The sequence below is a fragment of the Phascolarctos cinereus genome, unplaced genomic scaffold (assembly GCF_003287225.1).
Source record: "Phascolarctos cinereus isolate Bilbo 61053 unplaced genomic scaffold, phaCin_HiC Scaffold_4;HRSCAF=312, whole genome shotgun sequence".
In the NCBI taxonomy this organism is placed as follows: Eukaryota; Metazoa; Chordata; class Mammalia; order Diprotodontia; family Phascolarctidae; genus Phascolarctos; species Phascolarctos cinereus.
The window spans coordinates 464,757,153-464,778,914 of NW_027555847.1; the positions used below are offsets into that span (position 1 = coordinate 464,757,153).

Genomic DNA, 21,762 nt, shown 5'->3' on the forward strand with positions numbered 1-21,762 from the left:
TTTAGCTACTTAAACAATTTCCTATCACATTTTCAATAAGTTCATCTTTTAATAAGTCTCAAGCACCTCTGACCTGTAGGACTGCTTACAATTTACAGGTGTATTTTCAAAGCCCATTATTTAAAGGTAATGGAAGCTCTCTACAGAAAGTGGTTGGAGGTACAGCTAGGTGGCGCAGTGGACAGAGCACAGGCCCTGAAGTTAGGAGAACCTGAGTTCAAATCCAGCCTCAGACCAAACACTTGACACTTATTAGCTGTGTGACCCTGGGAAAGTCACTTAACCCCAACTGCCTAAAAATAAAAAAAAATTTTTAAAAATCCAAGAGAAAGTGGTTGGAGTCTACTTAGTAAGGAAAGGAAGGAAATGGGGAATGGCTTTATTATTCCTATTTCTTCCCCTACCAGCATGAACGGCTGACCATGATAGGTCAAGAAGAAACAAAAGAGAGAAATCTAAGAGTCACTCAACTCATTATGCACCTGAGGAACTGATATACCACAGTCTTTCGTTTTCCATCAGCAAGAAAGTGAGAGGTAGCCAGTAGTGTGCTGATAAATGATTAACAACTGGGTCTCCCAAAAAAAAAAGTTCACATGACATACTTTTAAGCTTAATGAGCATTATTAACATTTTCTCCATCATTTTTTAAAATCTAAACAATCACAAAACAATAAATCAAGCCCTGATTTATAGCATTTGCTAATTTCCAAGGTATAAATGCTCACACTGAAAACTAACAATCAGGGAGCTGGTAGGAATAGGCTCCAGCACAGTCCTAGAAAGGAGGGGATCTGAAGACTATCACTTTCAGTACTGAAAATATAATACTAATAATCCAAATGTCCCCAGTACCATACAACTCGGAGGTATGTATTTTATATCCACACTCAAGCAGTTTAGTTAGAACTATAGATTGGCTTCAGAAATACAAAAATAGCATAATCATTCAACACTCCTCCACCTCCTACCTTTCCTATTGCTGTAGAAGACAACACCATCTTCTCAGTCCCTCAGGCTCCAGATCTAGGACTCATTTCAGACTCTTCACTATCTCTCACCCCCATATCCAAGCTTGTTGTGAAGGCCTGTTGATTTCAATGCTGCAGTATCTCTCAATTACACCCCATTTTCTCCTCATATACTGCCACCACTCAAGCGCAGGTCCTCATCACCTCACACCTGGATAATTGCAATACCCTGATGCTGGGTCTGCCTGCTTCAAGTCTGTCTCTACTAAAATCCATTCTCCATTCAGCCACTAAAGTGTAGATCCAACCACATCACATACACCCCTATTCAATAAATTCCAGCGGCTTCTTATCACTTCCAGGAGCAAATACAAAACGCTCAGTCTGGCATCCAAAGGCCATCACACCTAGCCACCTACCTTTCCAGTCTTCTTACACCTTATTCCCCTACACATACTTTTTGATCCAATGACAGGGACCTCCTGGCTATTCCACAAACAAGGCACTCCATCTCTCAGCTCTGGGAATTTACAAGAAGCCTTTTCCCATCCCTTGGGGGCATCTAGGTGGCACAGGGGATGGAGCACTGAGCTTGGAATCAGGAAGACTCATCTTCATGAATTCAAATCCAGCCTCGGAAACTTACTAGCTGTCTGATCTTGGGCAAGTCACTTAACCCTGTTTGCTTCTGTTTCTCCTATGTAAAATGAGCCAGAAAAGAAAATGCCAAACCACTCCAGTATCTTTGCCAAGAAACCCCAAAATGGGGTCATGAAAAGTCAAACACTACAGAAACAACTTTCCTAACCCTTTTTAATCCCAGGGCCTTTCCTCAGTTAATTATTTCCTATTTATCCTGTGTATATATAGCTTGCTTTATACTCATTTATTTGCACGTAATCTCCCCCATTCAACCATTAACAGTAAACTCTCAGAGGGCAGGGGCTGACTTTTGTCTGTTTTTGTATCCCTAGAGCTTAGCACAGTGCCTGGCACATAATAGGAGCTTGCTTAATAAATCTTTAGTTTAAATGTTTAGTTTAGCTTGTATCTAGCTTCATCTGCAACTGTAGTTGGGAGAAAGGTACAATTGCCAGAATAAATTGATTCATCTTCCAGTTCCTTTACACTGCAAAGAAGGGAAAAGGAAAGAGGAAGAAGGAAGGGAGAAAGCAGAAAAGGGAAACAGAAAAAATGGAAGAGGAATTAAGAAAGAGGGAAAGGGGAAGGGGTGCCTTCTGGGAAAAGCACCTTTTCTATTACATGGACACTCTTTTCTCAGCAAGAAATACATTGGTCCATAAAAAAAAAATGTTTTAAAAAGAGGTAAAAAGTCCATATGCCCAAGGCAACCAAGCTTATGTAAACAGCAACAGGCCAAATCCATGTTAGGAAAAGAAGAGAGGAATTCAACCCAGTATGGCTGTGAGTTAAACTGGTTTTTCAGACATCTACTTTAAATGTGAATGAACAACTTGCTATGGTAATGAATAACTTTCCCCTTTTTCTTAAACACTAATGCCAAACAAGCCATTTCAGAAAGAAATTATTAACCTAACATAGATCTTGACTTCAGTGATACTGCACTCTAAAAAAAAATAAATAATTATAATGCTAGACCTCTTTTTATGCCATTGTGAGAGGGGAAAATGTTTCTTTCTCAACAACTTTGCTATTGTAAGTGGACCATACTATAAAGTATTCCCATAATGGACGCTAAAGAAAAGCTTGCAGCTCACATTTTGTATCACACCACACCTTTCTAATTATTTTCCCATTTATTTCTTACATTCAACTTGAACACACCATGCTAATAAATGGTGTCTCCATTTAACTATACAAATGAAAAAAAATGTAATAGAAGTGTAAAATAAATCAGAACTTTAAATTCTGAAATCTATTTAGATTGAATTCAATCCAATGGACTGAAATCCATTTTGAAATGGATTTTAAGATTATAGCTTGCGGTTTAGAAGGGTCCTCATAGGTCATCTAGTCCCACTGAAGGGGTGCTTTGGTCCTCGTGTTTGGGTGCTTGTGCTTGTACCCCAATTTCTCCCTAGCCTCAGAAACACTGTCTCTGACAACCACTTCCCCAGTCCAAGGACACTGTGCCTAGCAGTTATTCATGCATGGGCCTCAGCACGACCCTTATCTCTCTCCCTGGTACAGCTACACAGAGCTGGGCTGCTCAGGGCCCAGCCCTCAGATCATGTCTCTGGAAGCCTCCCAATTCCTTAGTAGTTCCTGTCTTGTAAGAAAGCTTTCCCTTGTTGCAGAACATTCTCTCATCAAGACAGAGGGAGAGGAATGCCTTGCCCAGGCCAAGGAGTTTCGCCCTTGACCAGCCCAAGGACTTTTCCTCCTGCCAGACTCCAAAGATCCATACCTCTGTCGTCTCCCTCCCTGTCCGGTATACTCCCTGTACTTTCCCATCCATAGCCCCCAAAGACACCTGCACCTTTGGATTACCTCATCAGTGTCCCTGGCATTACTTTCCCATGCTCTTTTCCATATAAACCCTAGTTGCATTCTCCGTCTCTCACAGGGTCCTTTAAGAATCCTTGCCCGCTGAAAAGCATAACAATAAATCTTTGCCACCTTGAATTAAAGAATGCTTGAGCCTGTGTATTCATTCCAGACGACCCGTCCTGTACTCCGGTCTTTGAGGGGTCACAACGTCCAACCTCTCACACCACAACACAACCATTTCCTTTTTCAAGTGAGGAAACTGAGGCCCAGAAAGCTTAAGTGATTTGCCAAGGTCACACAAATAATGAGCTTCAGAGGTTGGATTTGAACTTATGGTCTCTGAATCTGGACTGAGTGCTCTTTCTCCTATATCATATTTCCTCTAATAACCATAATCTCTAGTATTTATATTCTGAGTAAGGGAGTTGCCAAAATTTTTATGTATATGCTCAATGCTTTCTGCAACTAACAGATACCATCTGAAATTAGCTGTGCATTTCAAAAACATATACATTTGTAGTGAATACTGGGATATTTGAGGGGCAGCTAGGTGGCGCAGTGGATAGAGCACCGGCCCTGGAGTAAGGAGGACCTGAGTTCAAATCCGGCCTCAGACACTAACACTTACTAGCTGTGTGACCCTGGGCAAGTTACTTAACCCCACTGCCTAGCCAAAAAAAAAAAAAAGGATATTTGTCCTTTTTCCCTCTCCTGCCCTTCTTATCAGAGTAACCAAGCAAAATAAAGTATATCTCCATCAAAGCATATGAATGATAATGGGCCTGTTAATTGTCAGAGACCAAACAAATCAGTCTAAAGAGAAAAGCCTACGGGTAAGAATGGAAGAAATAAGAAGAGACCGAGGACAAAATAAAAAGGATTGAGGAACTATAAAGGGAAAATGCCATCAAAAGAATGGATGACTAGAGACTGGAAGACTACTCTGACCTGGAGTGAGGAACTAGGATAGTGTTTTAACTGTTCCGCAGCTCCATGAGAAGCAGGAGGAAGGAAAAAATGACATTCCCACACAGAGAAACAGCACATATGCTCCTCCAAGGCAGGACTAGTAGGGAAGAGCTTCTATCAGATTTAGAGCTGGAAGATTTGGAACCTACAAGATTATCTAGCCTGGGGGTTTTTAACCTTTTTAAATGTCACAGACCCCTTGACAGAATAATGTTTTAAAAGGCATAAAGCAAAAGGAAAACCAATCATATTAAAATGTAGTTAGCAAATTTTTTTTAAAAGTTCTCTGAGTTAAATGAGCCTTCAAAGAAGGGAAAGTCACTTGTTAAAAGTCACAAACACAATAAATGGCAGAGATAGGATTTGAACCCAAGTTTTCTGATTCCAAATAAGTGATCCTTCTACCATGCTTTAGTTCACACACATTTTTGAGACTACTGGCTGTTCATTCTCAGATTTCTATTTTGTCTTCCTTCTTTTAACAAAACTTTCTTTGGTAATCCTGTGAGCTACATGTTTTTGAGCTGTGAGTCTAACAGTATATACAGTAAAGGGGTATTCTGCATATCTTTTCCCTAATTTCCTAAATTACAATTATAAGCTAATACCACCTCCCAGGTACAAGAGGAAAACATAAAAACCCTTTTGAGGCCTTCAATTCTCTTCTTATTGTCCTTCTACTAGTGCACCCTTCTTCTCTCCCCTGTTCAGCCTCTCTTAATTATCAATCTAACCCATCACCAAAATCACTATGTACATCAGGATACACTTTTCTTTTCTCATGCTCAAGTGAGAAAGGAAGGGGCAAGAGACAAATCTTCTATATCACCTTATGCTATGTACATTATGCTATGAGCTATAATATATTTGGGGTGGAAAGAGAAAGGGAATTAAGACCTGTAATTTCACTAGTATGGGGAATTCCAGGTATAGAAACTATTCTTTCTTCCATGTCATTTTTGTGTCACAGGGAGCATTAACAAAGAAGCAAAACCAGATTCAGGTGAACAGGATGTCAATCACACTAAAAGCAATGTCATTAAAAAATCAGTTGAAAAAACTAAGAAGTTAGCCTAGCAAAAAGAATACGTGGAGGGCACACGATAAGAGTCTTCAAACTGAAAGGTTTTGTGAAAGAAAATCAAGTGTCTCCTGACTCTCAGTCCAGCCCTGGTTCACTATGCTACAGTGCCCTTCTACTGAAAAGGCCCTCAATAGGTTTTACAGATGAAATTCATGAAGTTTACCAGTTAGACTAGGTATGCCCTGAGGTCTCTTCCAACTGGGCAGTTCCATAATCCCATGATTCTACTAGACGGAATTGCCCAAGGTCACAAAGCCACATAGGGAGTTAGTCTGGATTATGTTACTGACAAGGAGTGCGACTGACTCTGGGGAAGTCATTGGACATCTATTTATAGGTCTCAGTTTCCTCCTGAATGGGTCCAATTAGACAAGCTCTAAGGCTCCTTCCAGCTAAAACATTTTAATTGGTTTATGGCATATAGGAGTAAATAATTAAGGTTATTCTTGCTTGGTTTTTTTAATGCTAAAATTTTTAGGAAATTTTTGCAGATTAACAATGACTAAAACTCAGTCTACTGGTTGAGTGTGTTATGACAGCTTACATTGATTATTTTAAAGCTAAAAAATAAATTTGAGTCAAATTTATTTAAATTTTAAAAAATAAAACATTTCATCTACAGAAAAGCCCAAAAGACTATAAACATTATCCAAAAAGTAAAAATATTATATAAGCATAAATAGACTAAAAGATATGGCACAGGCTTTAACGAGCTGGTTATTTATTCCTAACTAGGCCATATATGCCTTATAAGTTTTGGCAAGTCATTTCACAACCTTCTTTTAATTTTCCCTATATGCAGAATGTTGGAAATCATATTTATAGTACAGCATAATATATTATAACTTATGAAAAACAAAGGTTCTAAGTCATTTGAGAAAGAAAATATGAAAATAAAAATTACTTTTAAAAACTCTTGTATTCTGTCTCTCCATTTGGCTTGCAAAAGGGTGGAAAATGAACCAATAAGGAAAACAATAGTTCCCAATCATGTCAAGCATCAAGACTACTTTCTAACCTCAAAAACGTTTGCAGACCTCTATACGATAGTCGTAGTGTTAGAATTTGCTGAGTTAAGAAAATACATAACAAAAAGCTACTATAAATTCAACAACACTTTTAGATAAATATGTATTTTAGTAGTTTCAAGGACATCTAAACACATTTGAAAAATTGTGTGTGTGTGTGTGTGTGTAAGAAATATTGTTTCTAAAAGCTACAGAGATAGTTTATTTATTGATTATACTAAGTCATACAAGAAGATGTGCCCCCTGCAATCACCTTGCCAACCCTCTAAAATCTGGGGACAGTTTGGTAACCACTGCATTAGAACAAGGTTAATTCTTACATAAAACTTTTAAAATTAACTACCAAATTTCACTTAGCACTTCAAGATGCTCAGCATTCTACCTTGGGTATACGATGCCCAGGGTCAGCATCTCCGTGAGGTTACTTAAGTTTCTTGAGGCTCGAAAACTGCCGGACTGTCTACAACCCCACGCGTCTTCAAATACTTTCTCCTTCAATTCTTTCAGCTAATGGCACTGTCAAGTAAACACTAAAGCTCACCCTCCAAGTAAATGGAAATCCTTCTTCCTTCCTATACAATTCACAAATCTGAGCAAACCTAAAAACCAGAAGTAAAAATCTAATATGCCTCTGACCCAAACCTTTTGATAAATTTACAACTGTTTTATCCTCAAAAGTTCTACCTCCATCATGGCTAATTCAGAAATATGTTTTGCTATGCCCAAAGGGCTACAAAAATGTGCATACCCTTTGATCCAGCAATAGCACTTCTAGGGTTATATCCCAAAGAGATCAAACAAATGGGAAAAGGACCCATATGTACAAAAATATACACAGCAGCTCTTTTTGTGGTGGCAAAGAATTGGAAATTGAGAGGATGCCCATCAATTGGGGAATGGCTGAGCAAGTTGTGGTATATGAATGTAATGGAATACTATTGTGCTGTAAGAAATGATGAACAGGCTGACTTCAGAAAAACCTGGAAAGACTTATATGGTCTGATGCTGAGTGAAGTGAGAAGAACCAAGAGGACTTTGTACACAATAACAGCCACGTTATGCAATGACTAAGATTGTTAAACTGAACCTTTCTCAGCATTATGAGGATCTAAGACATTTCCAGAGGCCTCGGGATAGATAATGCTGTTCACATTCAAAGAAAGAACTATGGAAGTCGAATCGCTATCACTTATTTTTACCTTTTGTTGAGTTTTGTTTCATCTTTCTGTCTTTCTGATGGTTCCTCATATTGGTTTTAATTTTTACTTACAACTTCACTAATGTGAAAATATGTTTAATAGGTATGTAAATGTAAAGCCTATATCAGATTGTGCGCCATCTTGGGGAGGGTGGGGGGAGGAAAAGGGAGAAAAATTTTCAACTCAAAAGCATATGGAAAAAATAAAAAAATTTTAAATAAAAAAAAGAAACTCAAAAAAAAAACCAGAAATATGTTTTGCACAACTTCATATGTATAACAAGTGTTGTATCTCTTGCCTTCTCAGTGGCTTGGGGATGGGAGGGCGGGAAAGAATTTGGAACTGAAAATAAAAATAAAATTTAAAAACATTCTAAAAACAGAGTTCTTTATCTACAAAATCAGAAAACAACATGTTTATCATTTCATGTTTATGATGAGAAGTTAGAAGCAGAGACTATGTAAGGATATCTTCAAAACATTTATTTCAAAACAAGAATTAAAATATAACTAATTTTATGTGAATACTACAAACTAGGACTAGTATTAAGACTATCAATGCACATAGGCAAATTATGTCTATAAAAATTAAAATTTATTTTAGTTTTCTGACGTACTCTCAAAATTACCTCGGGAAACAAAATACAACGATGCTTCCAATCAAAAAAACATAAAACTAAAGTAAAAATCATTACATATTGCTCAAAATTCTGATGGGGTGCTTGTGTTTGGGTGCTTGTGCTTGTAGTTGGACCCCAATTTCTCCCTAGCCTTAGGAACACTATCCCTGACAGTTTCTCCCCAACCCAAAGACAGTGTGCCTAGCAATTATTCATGAGTAGGCCCCAGCAAGACCCTTACCTCTTTCCCTGGTGCAGTTACAAACAGCACCTGAAAGAATTATTAGTTTGAACTGGCTTTTGCACTGGGTCATAAAGATATTCTTACCCTCTGGACTATCTATACTACCACCTACCTCATTTTCTACATCCTGGGCTCCTCATTATCTGTATTCTAGACCTAAGATATATGTATACTCCCTACATCTATCTAGTCAAACAAGACATTGACTGGTGGCAGACTGGACAACTCTCAGTTACCCCTGAACTCTAGTTAACTTAGTGATGTAGCAGGCCTAAAACCACACCTCCATGTGGGTGGGCTTTTCCTAGTGAGCTCTTGGTAAAACGTCTGCACAGTAGGTACAAGAAGTGCATGTTCCTTTAAGAACTGGCCACTCCTTAACCACTCCCTAATCCCACCCTGAATCACCAAGTTAGCATATTTGGCGCACATTTTATTGTATTTTATCCTATATAAACTTTAACTGTACCCCTCTAAGGTTGCAGGTTCCTTAAGAATCCTTGCCCACTAAAAAGCTTAACAATAAACTTTTTGCCAACTTGACTTAAAGAACGCTTGAGTCTGTCAATTCATTCCAAACAACCATGTCATGTACTTCAGTCTTTGAGGGGTCACAATCTCTCAGACCTCAACAATTCCAGTAAAAAAAACTGTTTTTTAATACATCCTGAAAAGAAATAGACTTCATAACTTTATAGTTGGAATCACCATGTATACCATATCCTGAACAACAAAGGATCATAATCTTAATGAATCACTGATACGGCTAAACTTTTACTGGCTATACTTTAGAGATAGCCTCAAACTGAACACAAAATAGCAGTTGAATAGCAGTCACACAAAATAGAAACACAGTGGCATGGTCTTCATTAGAGGACCCTCCTATCCTCCTCCACCCGCCAAAAAAACGCAGCAGTTACATACAAATAGGAAAAGGTTTGCATGCCCTGAGGATAGGCACAGTCCCCCAATTAAGTGTCCTCTCAATAAGTTAGGTGGCCTTCTTCCTCTCTACTGTTACCTTCAAATACAATATAAAACAGAATTTCAAACATTCTCTACAATCTAAAAAATCAGATTTAGAATTGGGTAGCTAATAGTCCACACTCCCAATTATATTCTATCTATTTTAGGTTGTCTTACTTGAGCTACAACATAAATCATGAGCTAAAATACTGAATAATTATTGGATAAGAAATAAATGTGAGATTTATCAAAAGTAGCAGAAGAGACAGGCATTTTTAATATGATTAATATTGAAAATAACAAAAGACAGCATGGTTTAATGGACAGAAAGCCAAAAAGAAGAGGGTTCAAATCCAACCTTTACCTCATCCTAGCTGTGACCTTCCTCAAGTCACTTAATCTCTCAGTGTTCTAGGCCACTCTCAAAAGCCCTGAGTTGAAGAAAAAGGACTAACCTGGAAGAGGGATGGCAGAGAAAATTTCCTCCCTGAGAGTCTGCTATCCTAATGAAATGACTAGACCAGTCCCTATGCCCTTATTACTAATATTTTGGGACAATGACCAAACAGTATTACCCTGCTGAAAAATCTGTAATAGTTCTATCACTGCCTTTGGACAAACAAATAAAAGAGATTCAATATATGCCAGAAATACACCATGAGCTTTTTCAGATTAAACAATCAGACAACAATAAAGAAACAACCTCATAATATGCAGTTTCTAGTGCCAAATCAAAGTGAGAATGAAGCTTCATGTGTTATGCCTGAGATCATTACACAGCAATCATAGAGCCAGCATATCTACATGAGAAATCACGCAAAGAATTTGAAGCTTTTCAGGTACTTTGAGCAGAAGATTCCTAATGCCAGGCTAGTCAAACACAATGTTCAATAAGCAACTTAAAAGCAGACAGGCAAAGCTATAAATACATATAACAAAAGTTTACAAACATTTAACAGAAAATAAAAGTCTATCGCTCAAATAAAGCTACCTCTCCCTACACCAAAAGTTTAATGCTAAAAATAATAACAGGGATATTAAAGAAATTAATGAAACATAAAAATAAAAATGGAATTTTAAATACCTGTCCGTTGTAAACACCCTCAACGGTCTTCTATCAAAATCACTTTCATATCTAAAGGTTGGGTCCATTTCTTCACTTCCTTCAGGACCACAGTTTGGTCTACAATATTGTTTGTCAAAATTTTTATCTTCTTTAAACCTATGGTATCTTCTACCAAGCACATCAACTTTGTCGGCAATCTCGTGGTGTTTTCTATCAGAAATGTCTGCTTCATTAGATTTTTTATGCGGTTTTGCATCCCTTAACTCAATTTCATCATCCAGTCTTCGATATCTGTCCTCCTCCAATCGTCTCTGAGTTAAAAGCTCTTCGTAGGTCTCTGGAAGCAATGAAACGTCCTTTCCGGGGCCTTCTGGATTTTTGTTTGATGGCTGTATTTGCAAATGTAAATCGGACTTAACTTTACTGATAGTGGTTTTATTTCCTTCACTTTCATGCTGTCCAATTTTTTTTAAAAAAGTAATGCTCACTATAAGAGAGTAATTATTTAAATTGCAATAACTATAACTCTTGCTTCTACTTACATTTAAAACAACTCTGGCATTTTAATACATAAGAAAAAAATATCATATTTAAAAATATTAAATCCTCCCAAAAGAATTTCTACAGAAACCAAAATAAATTATGTGTGTGTGCATGCATACACATATATAAAAGAACTGATAGAGGAGATTAAATATAAATATAACCACAATTTCAAAAGGTCATACATCTTAACTGCTAAATATTTTTTTATTTCAAACTAGGCTATATTTAGACACAGAGACTACTGAAAGTGAGTAAAACCTGCTGATCTGATTCTTATGAAATATACTTAGTCTTTAAAGAAAATTTAAAAGTGAAGTTTATTAATTTAAACAGATATCTAAAAAGAACTATGCAACTATATAATCAAACAGAATAGATTAAGTTCTTATAAAAAAAAACAATAATGCCGAATGAAGCTTAGTACTTCCAAAATTAAGGCAACTAATTTCAAAATAATTTGAGAGAAGGAGGGAGAGAATAAGATTAAACACCTACTATGTGCCAGGCACTATGGTAAGCACTTTATTAATATTTCATTTGATCCTCACAATAATTCTGGGAGGTAGATGCTATTATAATCCCCATTTTACAGCTGGTGAAACTGATATAGACAGAGGTTAAGTGACTTGCCCTAGGTCAAAAAGCTATTAAGTATCTGAGCTGGATTTGGGCTCAGACCTTCTTGACTCCAGAACCGGAGCTCTAACTATTGTACCACACAGCCGCCTTGAATTAAAATTTAAATTAATTTGAATTAAAATTACTTTGCTATAAATTCAACTCTATAAAACCCTAAATTATGGCAGGTCTAATTATTTTTATCCTTATTTTTTCAATGTTCAAACTATATATTTTTTAAGTAAAAGGATCTTCTAAACAATTTTACAAAACCTTGAAAACTATTTAAAAACAGCTAAGAAGTGTGTCTTTAGTATATATGGCCATATTTCATTGACTTCCAACCCAATAATTACTCTGGTTATAAGCTATAAAATCTTTTTTCTTGGGACACTGCACTTGGGGATGTCCTTCCCAATGCCCGAAAACCTCCTTACCACATTATCAGGGAAAGCAGTCTGAGGCAATTTAAAATAACAAGAACTAGCATTTATATAGTGTTCAAAGTTTGCAAAGTATTTTAAAATATTAACTGATTTGACCCTCACAACAACTCTAGGAGATAAGTATTATCATTATCCCCATTTTACAGATGAAGAAACTGAGGCAGGCAGAGATTAAGCAAGTAAATGACTAAGGCTGGATTTGAATTCAGGTCTTCTCGACTCTAGGTCTACCACTCTATCCCACTGTGACACCTTGCTACCTATCCCACACAACTGACAACAGAGGCCATAGGGAAAATTGAAGGTAAGTGTGTAACCCAGGGTCTTTGAGCTTCTATGGCCAATGGAGGTACAGACAAGCTCGTGCAGTAACCCAGAATATGTAACTCCTCTCATATCCCCAAAGTGCCTCTGTCTTAACCCTTTTTGCATCATACATCCCCTTTAGCTGTCTGGGGACACCTACGGGCCCTCTTTAGCATGTTTTAAAATGTATAAAATACACAGGATTACAAAAGAAACCTTATATTGAAATACAGTTATCTATCTACATGTGTACACACACACACACACACACACACACACACACACACACACACACACCACACACACACCCTCAAGTTAAAAAGCCCAGCTCTATACCAAATTCTATAGTGGATCACAGTTATTTTCACAGTGTAATGTCTCCTTTCCAGAAGGAAACAGGGGAGGTGATTCAAAAGTGGATGACAGTGTATAACTGAACTGGCTCATAAAGGGGTGGGATTATGAAGGGGGAACACTACAGCCAAAGCAGCCTAATAAAGTACTAGGGCATAAAGGCACTGGAGATTACAATGAGGACAAAGAATAAGGTTAGGAATAACATACATAGGAAAAGATGGGATGATAAAATATTACAACCAGATAAATGAATTCATGAACATGGAAATAGAATATTTGTAGGTCATGACAAGATCGAGATTACAGCCATTCCTGTATGTAGCTAGAGGAAGTGTAGGAGTCTATCACTGGACTGGAGCTAATTAAGAAATGGCAAGTTAAGAGTATGTAACAGAACACGAATACATACATTGAAGTCCCTTAGTATGAAAGCAGGAATTTGAGTAAAGAGACAAACAGTGAGGCAGACACTAGTAATTAAGAAAGACAGGAGAATTGCCAGTGGGTCAGTAACTAACAGCCACCAGGAATTGTGTCAGGTGATAAATTTAGATTCAGTGAACCTCTCTGAAGGAGAAACTGCAGGTGATAAGTGATAGAGGGAAAGTTTAGATGTGACAATGGGAACAAGGAAGAGTCCAATGCCCCACCACCATGTAGGGTATTAAGAAGTGTAGCCTGTACTGAAAAGGGTGGCCAGAGAAGCACCAGCCTCCAGAGGGAGCCAGATCTCAGCAAGTGCCAGAAGATGGAAAGAGGAAGAGATTTAAGATGACACAAAGTTTGTTCATGATGGAGCAGATATTCTAAAAGGCACAATAGAAGGGGTAGGCAAATCTACAGCAGTGTTACTGCTGGAAAATGAGAGTGAGATAGATGATAAATAATTTTTTTAAAGTTGCTATAGCTGAAAAATGCATAACCCTGTGTTTAATTTAGTGATGAGTGTCTTTGCATTTAGACAGTCTTATACTCAGATGACAGTCTGTTGTAGGGTATGTACTCCAAGCATTCCCAGATTCGTAGGACATGCTAGAACTTATACACCAAGTGGCATGATGCAGTCACCTTTATGACATGATAATACAAAATGGTAGGACTTCAATAGCATTCTATTGGGTATTTAATAAATATTTTTTGATTTGAGCTGAATTCTGTTTGTAAATAGGGGACCTCATAAGGTACTTTTTCTCTGGTCTCCTTGTATCTGAGGCTGAGGAAAGGTATTTGTTCTTCAGTAGCAGGAGTTAAGATGGAGAAAACAAAAGGAAGAGGGAGTATATTAACCATTGAGAAAAATGAGTACAGCTGAGCATCAGTGCACAGAAAGAAATTAACTGAGGGTCCACAATTACATGATTCAAGGTCATCCCTACCAAGTGACCTCATCACTGGTAGCGGTGCTGTGTCCTGTGAGGCCTCAGGGAGCTCATTCGCAGCAGGCAGAAGGAGGTTTCGCCTCAGGAGTCTTTAAAGCAGATCAAGAGGTAGTTTTATCCCAATGCCTCATCTAAATTAATTTTTTTTTTAATATTTTACAGTATTGCTCCAAATACAGGGTATAATTATTTTTCAGCATATGGCTATGTGTCTTGTTTTTTTTTCCTTTCAAAGAAAACATTTTACGGACAGTCTGAAGCAACAGGCAGAATCACTACAGATTTTGACAATTTGTAAATTTTGGATGTGTCTGACAGATTTGTTTTAAGGTAAGTCGTTTGTCTTCAAAAGATTTATATTAATAACTTCGTAAAAATCTTTAAAGGACAATCATTTTTACAGCATACTAAAAACTGATAAATATAAAAAGTTTGTTTCTCTAAAGAAATTATTTCAGCAAAACCTACCTCTGGATCTTTCTTCTCCACTTCTCTGAACTTTTCCTTCCATTCTTCCTTGTCCCTGAGAAACTGATTGTACTCTTTATTTCTTTCAAGTTTCAATCTCTCCTTAAGACAGATATCAAAAAAAGTCACAATTTTAAACTTTATGGAAAAGATGAACAACTTTATGAAAGGATTCTCATTATATTAACATCACTAAGTTTATTTTGAAACAGTGCAAAGATGACAAAAAATGAAATCCAAGTGAGAATAAATTTGTAACACAAGCCAAAGTAAAATAATGGAAAAGATTCTGTTCAAACAATATGCACTTCCTATTTAAGAAACATCTTTAAACATTACTTTCCACATTTTCTATTAAAACACTGAATTTGAAAAAACATAAATAAATTAAAAGCAAATAAATTACATAACTGGACACTATCCATTATATATTTCATATTTAGCATATTTAGTAACCAAATATGTCTTCTTGCATAACAAATACTGCACTTCTTCTGAATAATAATGATGTTTGATAAACCAGGCACAGTACTTTGGAATACTTCTAGGATGATCTGTGCCACAAGTGATATCTAACAATAAACAACTACCATCCTGTGAGTCTTATCCAGCCTAGTTTCCATTCCCACCTCTCTACTGAAAATTCTCCAAATCCACTCACCTCTCAACTGCTAACCCTAATGGCTTTTTTCAATCCTCAGTCTTACTGGCAGTTTGATAGTTAAATGATTTCTGTACCATCTAACACTGTTTGCAGCTCTTCCCTCCTCCCTGAGTCTCCACCCCACCCTACCCCCAACCATAAATCTTTTCTTCCGTGTCTGTAACACTGATCTTGCCAGTTTCTTCAACCTGTCCATAACAATATCCTCCAAGAGGCAAAAGAATTTTAGAGGTGGAAGGGGCCCAGGCAGACATGAAGCCCCATCAATGCTTGGACCATGAATCCTCACTTCAGCATCTTCCTTCTCTTGCCCCCTAAATGTACTTGATTTCCAAAGCTCTGTCCTCAATGCCTTCCTATCCTAACTCCATTTGAGATCTAATGCAGAGTTCTCCTATAGCAATATATCCATCCCAGATCTCTCCCTTGAGCATTCCCAATTACATTATAAATGTCTCCTTCTGGACTCAATGTTCTGTCAAGACCTCAAATACAACAAGAATTCACTGAACCCACCTCATAACTTCTCTATTTTTATTGCAGACAGCATTCCAATCATCTAGACTTGAAACTGCAACATCATCTTTCATTTTTCCCTCTTCCTCAACCCAGTCATTTAATTAGCTCTCAAGTCCAGTTGATTCTACCTTGACAATACTTCTCCCATCTGTTCCACTTTCACTAACACCAATCTAGTTCAGTTCCTCATCCTTACTGCCTAAACTTCACTGAATATCTTAACAAGCTTTCCTGACTCTAGTTTCCCCTCTTTCAATCCACCCTCTACATATAACTGCTGAAATAATCTTCATAATGAACAAATCCGAACTTGTCACTCCTCTGCTCAAAAACTTTCATAGGTGCTTTGTTGTCTATAGGGTAAAACTTAAATTCCATAGCCTGGCACTTAAGACACTCCACAATCTAGCACAAATCTACCTTTCCTGGCTTATTTCATGTTTCTTAATCAATAAACAAACACAGATTAAGCATCTACTATTTGCTGGGCACTAATTAGGGATACAAATGCAAAAATAAAAAAGTTCCTGCAATTCAAAGAGTTTTTATTCTATTGGGAAAGACAACTTGTGTCTGTTTGTGTGTGTATACACAGATACACACACACATATATATACATATATATATATATATATATATATAGACAGACATACCATATATGTAGTATAGATATACACATGCATACACATATATGGACATGTGTACGTATTTATACACATGCATACATACATAAACACACACAAACACATACAAAATACATAAATAATTTTGGAGGTGGAAGGCACTAGCAGGTGGGAGATTAGGAAAGGTTTCATGTAGAAGGTGGCACATAAACTGAGTGATCCTTCACAAACTTTTTATTTTGGCCAACCTAGATTATTAGTTGTTGGATTCATTCCTTCTATTTGTAGAGTATGTCTTTTATGCTTGAAATATACCCTCTGTTTCACATCTCTTAAAATTAAATCATTTTTCTATAAAATACAGCTCAGGTGCCACTTCCTCTGTCAAGCCTTCCCTTAGCTTGTCCACTTGCCCAAAGAAAAGTCATCTTAAATTTTTTAAGGAGGCTTTATCAAAATTTCTCTTCGCCCTTATCACATTCCACATAGTGACACACTTATGCTGTAGGTCCCCACGACCACCATCCCCACCATCGTGAGACTCAATATTGTTTTTTATCTTTGTATCCCCCAAAACCCAGCATAATGCCTTCTTGCATCTAGCAGGTATTTAATTATTATTTAATTTAAATGAATTCGAATGCAAAGTAAGCATCCAAATACACCCAAAATTTCAACCTATATAAAACACATAAGTATGCTTTCAGCACCACTCTTTTCAGTCATAAAGAAAATAAACAATTCTTAAATTCTGTATATCTTAAGTTAAATATATATTAGTGATATGAAGCATTTTTTATATATGGTGGTTAATAGCACTTCTTTTAAAACCATTCATATATCCTGACTGTGAGAAAATGACCCTTAATTTTATACGTTTCAAACCCCTACATCCCTATAATTATATATTTAGATGGCATAAGACACGATCTGTGATTTCTTTGGCAAGTGGAATTCCCACTGAAGAAATGTCACTTTCTCGGCAATTCATAGTCATTTTAAGGAGTTGCCTGGGACAATGGTGAAGTTAAATGACATGCCCAGGGTCATAAAGCCCTGGTATGGAGAGCAAACTTAAACCTCATACTTTCTGACTGACTCCAGCTCCCTATCCACCACATGTGGCTCTGTCTTCTCAGTATACTGTTCCCAGAGATGAACCAGAGGCTCTAAGAAAGACAAAGAACTGGATTTCTGAGAGTTGGGATGAGAAAAAAGAAGGGAGTGAGGAGCAGGAGTCTTGCTAAATAATCTAAGTGGCAGCAGCTATGCTTACGTACCCATATCCATCTACAAAATTATCTACATATGTATACACACATATATAAATAAAAGACAACACGGCATAAGTAAAAGACCTAGATCCAAATCCTACCTCAGACACTAGGCAAGTCACTTGACCTCTGTCCCTCAGGCAACTCTCTAGGATTAAATCATAGACTGGCAGTCATATGCCTTAGTGGAATAAGTTCCCATATCAGGAGTTTACAACACAGAGGAGATCAAAGAACCTCTGCATTTTCATATACATATACATCTCATTGTGTGTACACACACAGGTGCGTGTGTATGTGTGTGTGTGTGTGTGTGTGTGTGTGGTTATCAAAGAGGCTTTTATGGTGGGAGAGATATATGAAGAAACAACTGTAGTATAAAAAAGATAAAAGGTGTCAATCATTATAACTTCAAAAAAGGAAAATGAAAATCAAAGATTAATTTCAGAGTTATAGAAAATGAAAAGAAACTGGTCAAAGAAAGAAAAATGTTTTTCCACATTATATGACCAGAAGTAATTTATATTGTTTCTAGTAATCCAATTAAAGACCCAAATTTGTCCAAAGAAAAGCAACATATCTCAAATAGCTTTAATTTTTTTTTGGCTTAGATTTAAACTAGAAATACATTCTTTAATAATTTTGATTCCTTACTAAGGCTGAACATTCGCAACAATTAACCTACCTTGGCAGATAACCTCTCACCAATAGGAAGAGATACTCCCAGATTAGATGGATCTGTTTCACTCGTAGCCACAAAATTTTTCTGTATTTAAAAGAAGAACCGATTTAACTTTTGATCTTGAATATTTCATTTAATAAAAAAGCTTATTTATATACTATATTCTATAATACTATTATTGGAGGTCAAACTCCTGAGAATAATGGCTCAGTAGCATGGACCCTTAATCTGGAATTTGAGGACCAATTAGAATCAGAATTAGAATCCCTGCTCTGCTACTCACTACCTATGAGACCTTTAGAAAATCATTTACTGTCCAATTATTGGGTTTTATTTGCCTCCTCTGAAAAGTGAAGGAGCTGAAGCAGGTGATTTCCAAGTTCCCTTTTCACTCTAATTCCTATGATATTAAAATGTAGATTAAGAAATACAAAATAATTAGAAAAAATAAAGAAAATTTTGTGCTATTTAGCAATTGACCAAACAAAACAGACGTTCTTATTTTTCACACGTCATGGTATTCAATTCAAGGACAAAAAAAAGGAGTCTGCTTTTCAGCACACATTCCTTTGCCAACCATATATTCCTCCATTATTAGTGTTAGTGAGCTATATTTCTTTACTTGAGGCCACAAATTTCCTTATGCATACTGCAATGACTTCCTTGGGGTTTTTGTTTTGGGGGGGGAGAAAAAGAAGGAAAGGGAGAAGGGGAGGGAGAAGAAGGAAAGGGAAAGGAAGAGTGAACAGATATATGCATTATTTAAGCATTATATATGAATTATATATATCTAGTCATGGAGTGTTTATGGAGTAGTACCTTGCCACAGATTAACACTAAGATGACACTAGAAAGAGGGCCTGAGTTTGGGGGTCCCAGGATCCACAGCAGATTGAGTGGGAGAGGGAAAGAGGAAGAGAAATACCAAGTGTGAAACAATTATAATTACAATAGGAAAAAAAGTAGAGTTCTTATATCCACCTACTTGCAGTAGCCAATTATATTTCTTAAGAAACCTAAGCATGGTATGTCCAAATTACAGACTGTGCACACAGATATTCCAACAGACTCCAGTACGGTACCCTTGTTTCTAGGTCAATCTCCTTTCCAACTGATTCCATAAATGACTATCTAAACTTACTTCAATATGGCTCAAAGATTCTTGATTTCATCAGTGTGCATATACAAGTTCCACTAATATACACAGTGTTAAAGTAGATGGTTCCAAGAATTAATATGACCAAAAACATTTGCTTCACAAATAACCTTTCAGTGAGGAGAATACCCAAACTTAGCTAAGTAGACACCCAACACCCAAAGAAAAAATATTCAACCTATATCCACAGATCCACATTTGTAGTCTTTTTATCTATTTATAAGCTTCCTAAAACTTGCACTCTGCTATTATAAACTTTGAGCATCCATAGGCAGCAGCAAAAAACTAGAGTATGGCTTTGGTAGGAGAAAACACTAAACACTGCTTCTATCGTATTATTGCACTAAAATATCTACCTAACACTTGCTACCTTAAATACACACACACACACACACACACACCACACACTCTTTCTCTCTCTCTCTCTCATCCAACTTACTTCCCACCAATATCCAGGACTCTGTCAGGTCTTTCTTCTTGATGTCCCCGATACATGCTATGTTAACCAATTCCTATTTCCATTACTTTATTCCTTATTCTACTCTACCAGAGTGCCCTACCTTCTACCAAGCCAAATTTAGTTCATTTTGTTTTTTTTTTTTATTCGGACAGTTTTTCCTTTATGTAAGTGGACCATTTCACAGACTCTACGTAAAGCAATTTTTGCACGATGTGAATTTGCACGTGGATGTGGGGAAAGAAGTGGGCCACCCACTTGTGGAGGGAGGGTGCTAGCACATGGTTCAGGGACATATAAAGGCTGAGGATAGAGAAGCAAGAGGAGGAAAAAGAATATTCAGGGTCTGGAGCCAGCCACATCGGGGCCTGGTCGGAACCAAGGGGAAGAACACATGGGGAAGAGATATATAGACGTCAGACACAGATACAGACACAGACACAGACAGGAGAGAATGGACGACACATGGGGGCCAGGTACAGACATGCAGTACCTAAGCACAAACAGAAGACAGACACATGGGGAGCTGGACACATCGCAGAACAGGGCAAAGGTCTCCTCTCTCGGCACCAGAGGTCTCAAGCCAGACCCCAATCCCACAGCAGCAGTAATGTCAGACTCATTCTTCTGCTTTTACATGGAGGGTTTTTGTCTTTTTTTTTTGGTGGGGGGGAGGAAGCCACAGAATACCAAGCCAAGGCACAGGGGCAGAGAGAGAGAGAACACAGTACTGTTGTTATTGTTGTTGTTGTTGTTTGTCCATTTTTGAAGAGGACAAATGACATCACAGATGAAGTCTTGAGTTGCATGTGAACTGGATAAGTGTCAGGCAGAGTTGCACGATGTTGTCAGCCTCACTCTCTCTTCCTGAGTCATAAATGTCCAATGGCAGGACTAAAAGTCAAGACAACTGGTGATGCCCCAGGATGCAGTGGATGACCGTGACATCTTTGATGTTCAACCAAGCTCTAAGCACTCCATAGTACCAGCTTCAGCCACCTTCATGGCCATTGGAGCAAACTGTTCTCATCTACTCATTCCACTGGGGAAAGACTTCATATGCTTGGGGTATACATTCCCCTAACTCACTGACAGGCTTAAGTTCTGTCAGGTATCCTCAACCTGGTTTAGCCAGTCTTCCTAGACAGTTTACCTGAATGTAGCCACTACACATGCTACAGTTTCTTGGAGCCACAGGTGAAAGTGGGGTAAAGGTGGACACCAAAGGTAGATGATCAGTCACAAAAAAGGCTTGGCAAGCCCTTACATCAGAGGTGCTAGTCCTCCCTAAACACTCCATACACCCCGTACAGTAAAGTTAACATTGTGGATTTTTTGGAATGTGGGTTTCTTTCAGAATTCTTAAAGTCAAATTTGCATAATGTAAGGAATTATAACCAATAGGAGGAACCATAAGAAAGAGGAAACAAAACAAAATAGAAGAAAAAAAAGAGCAAATAGCATGCTTCAATCTGCATTCAAACTCCACAGTTCTTTCTCTGGATTTGGATAGCATTTTCCATCATGAAACTTTTAGAGATGTCTTAAATCCTTGCATTGCTGAGAAGGGCTAAGTCTATCAAAGTTAGTCATCCCAGAACATAGCTGTTACTGTATACAGTGTTCTCCTGGTTCTGCTCACTAAGTCT

General features: G+C 37.4%; 1 protein-coding gene across 15 annotated transcripts in view; it reads right to left on the bottom strand.

Annotated features, from left to right (window-relative positions):
* The window catches only part of CSPP1 (centrosome and spindle pole associated protein 1), a 141,288-nt gene that overhangs the window by 82,807 nt on the left and 36,719 nt on the right, over positions 1 to 21,762 (bottom strand). For 14 of the 15 annotated variants that reach the window (XR_013486215.1, XM_078153368.1, XM_078153367.1 and 11 more), the window contains exons 5-7: positions 18,504 to 18,584; positions 14,739 to 14,840; positions 10,637 to 11,007 (exon numbers count right to left, since the gene is read on the bottom strand). Coding sequence is in view for 14 of the 15 variants with exons in the window: in XM_078153368.1 (XP_078009494.1) it covers positions 10,637 to 11,007; positions 14,739 to 14,840; positions 18,504 to 18,584 (554 nt within the window). In the remaining variant the exon portion in view is untranslated. The remainder of the gene's footprint in view (positions 1 to 10,636; positions 11,008 to 14,738; positions 14,841 to 18,503; positions 18,585 to 21,762) is intronic. The other variant, XM_078153371.1, reaches the window with a different exon arrangement.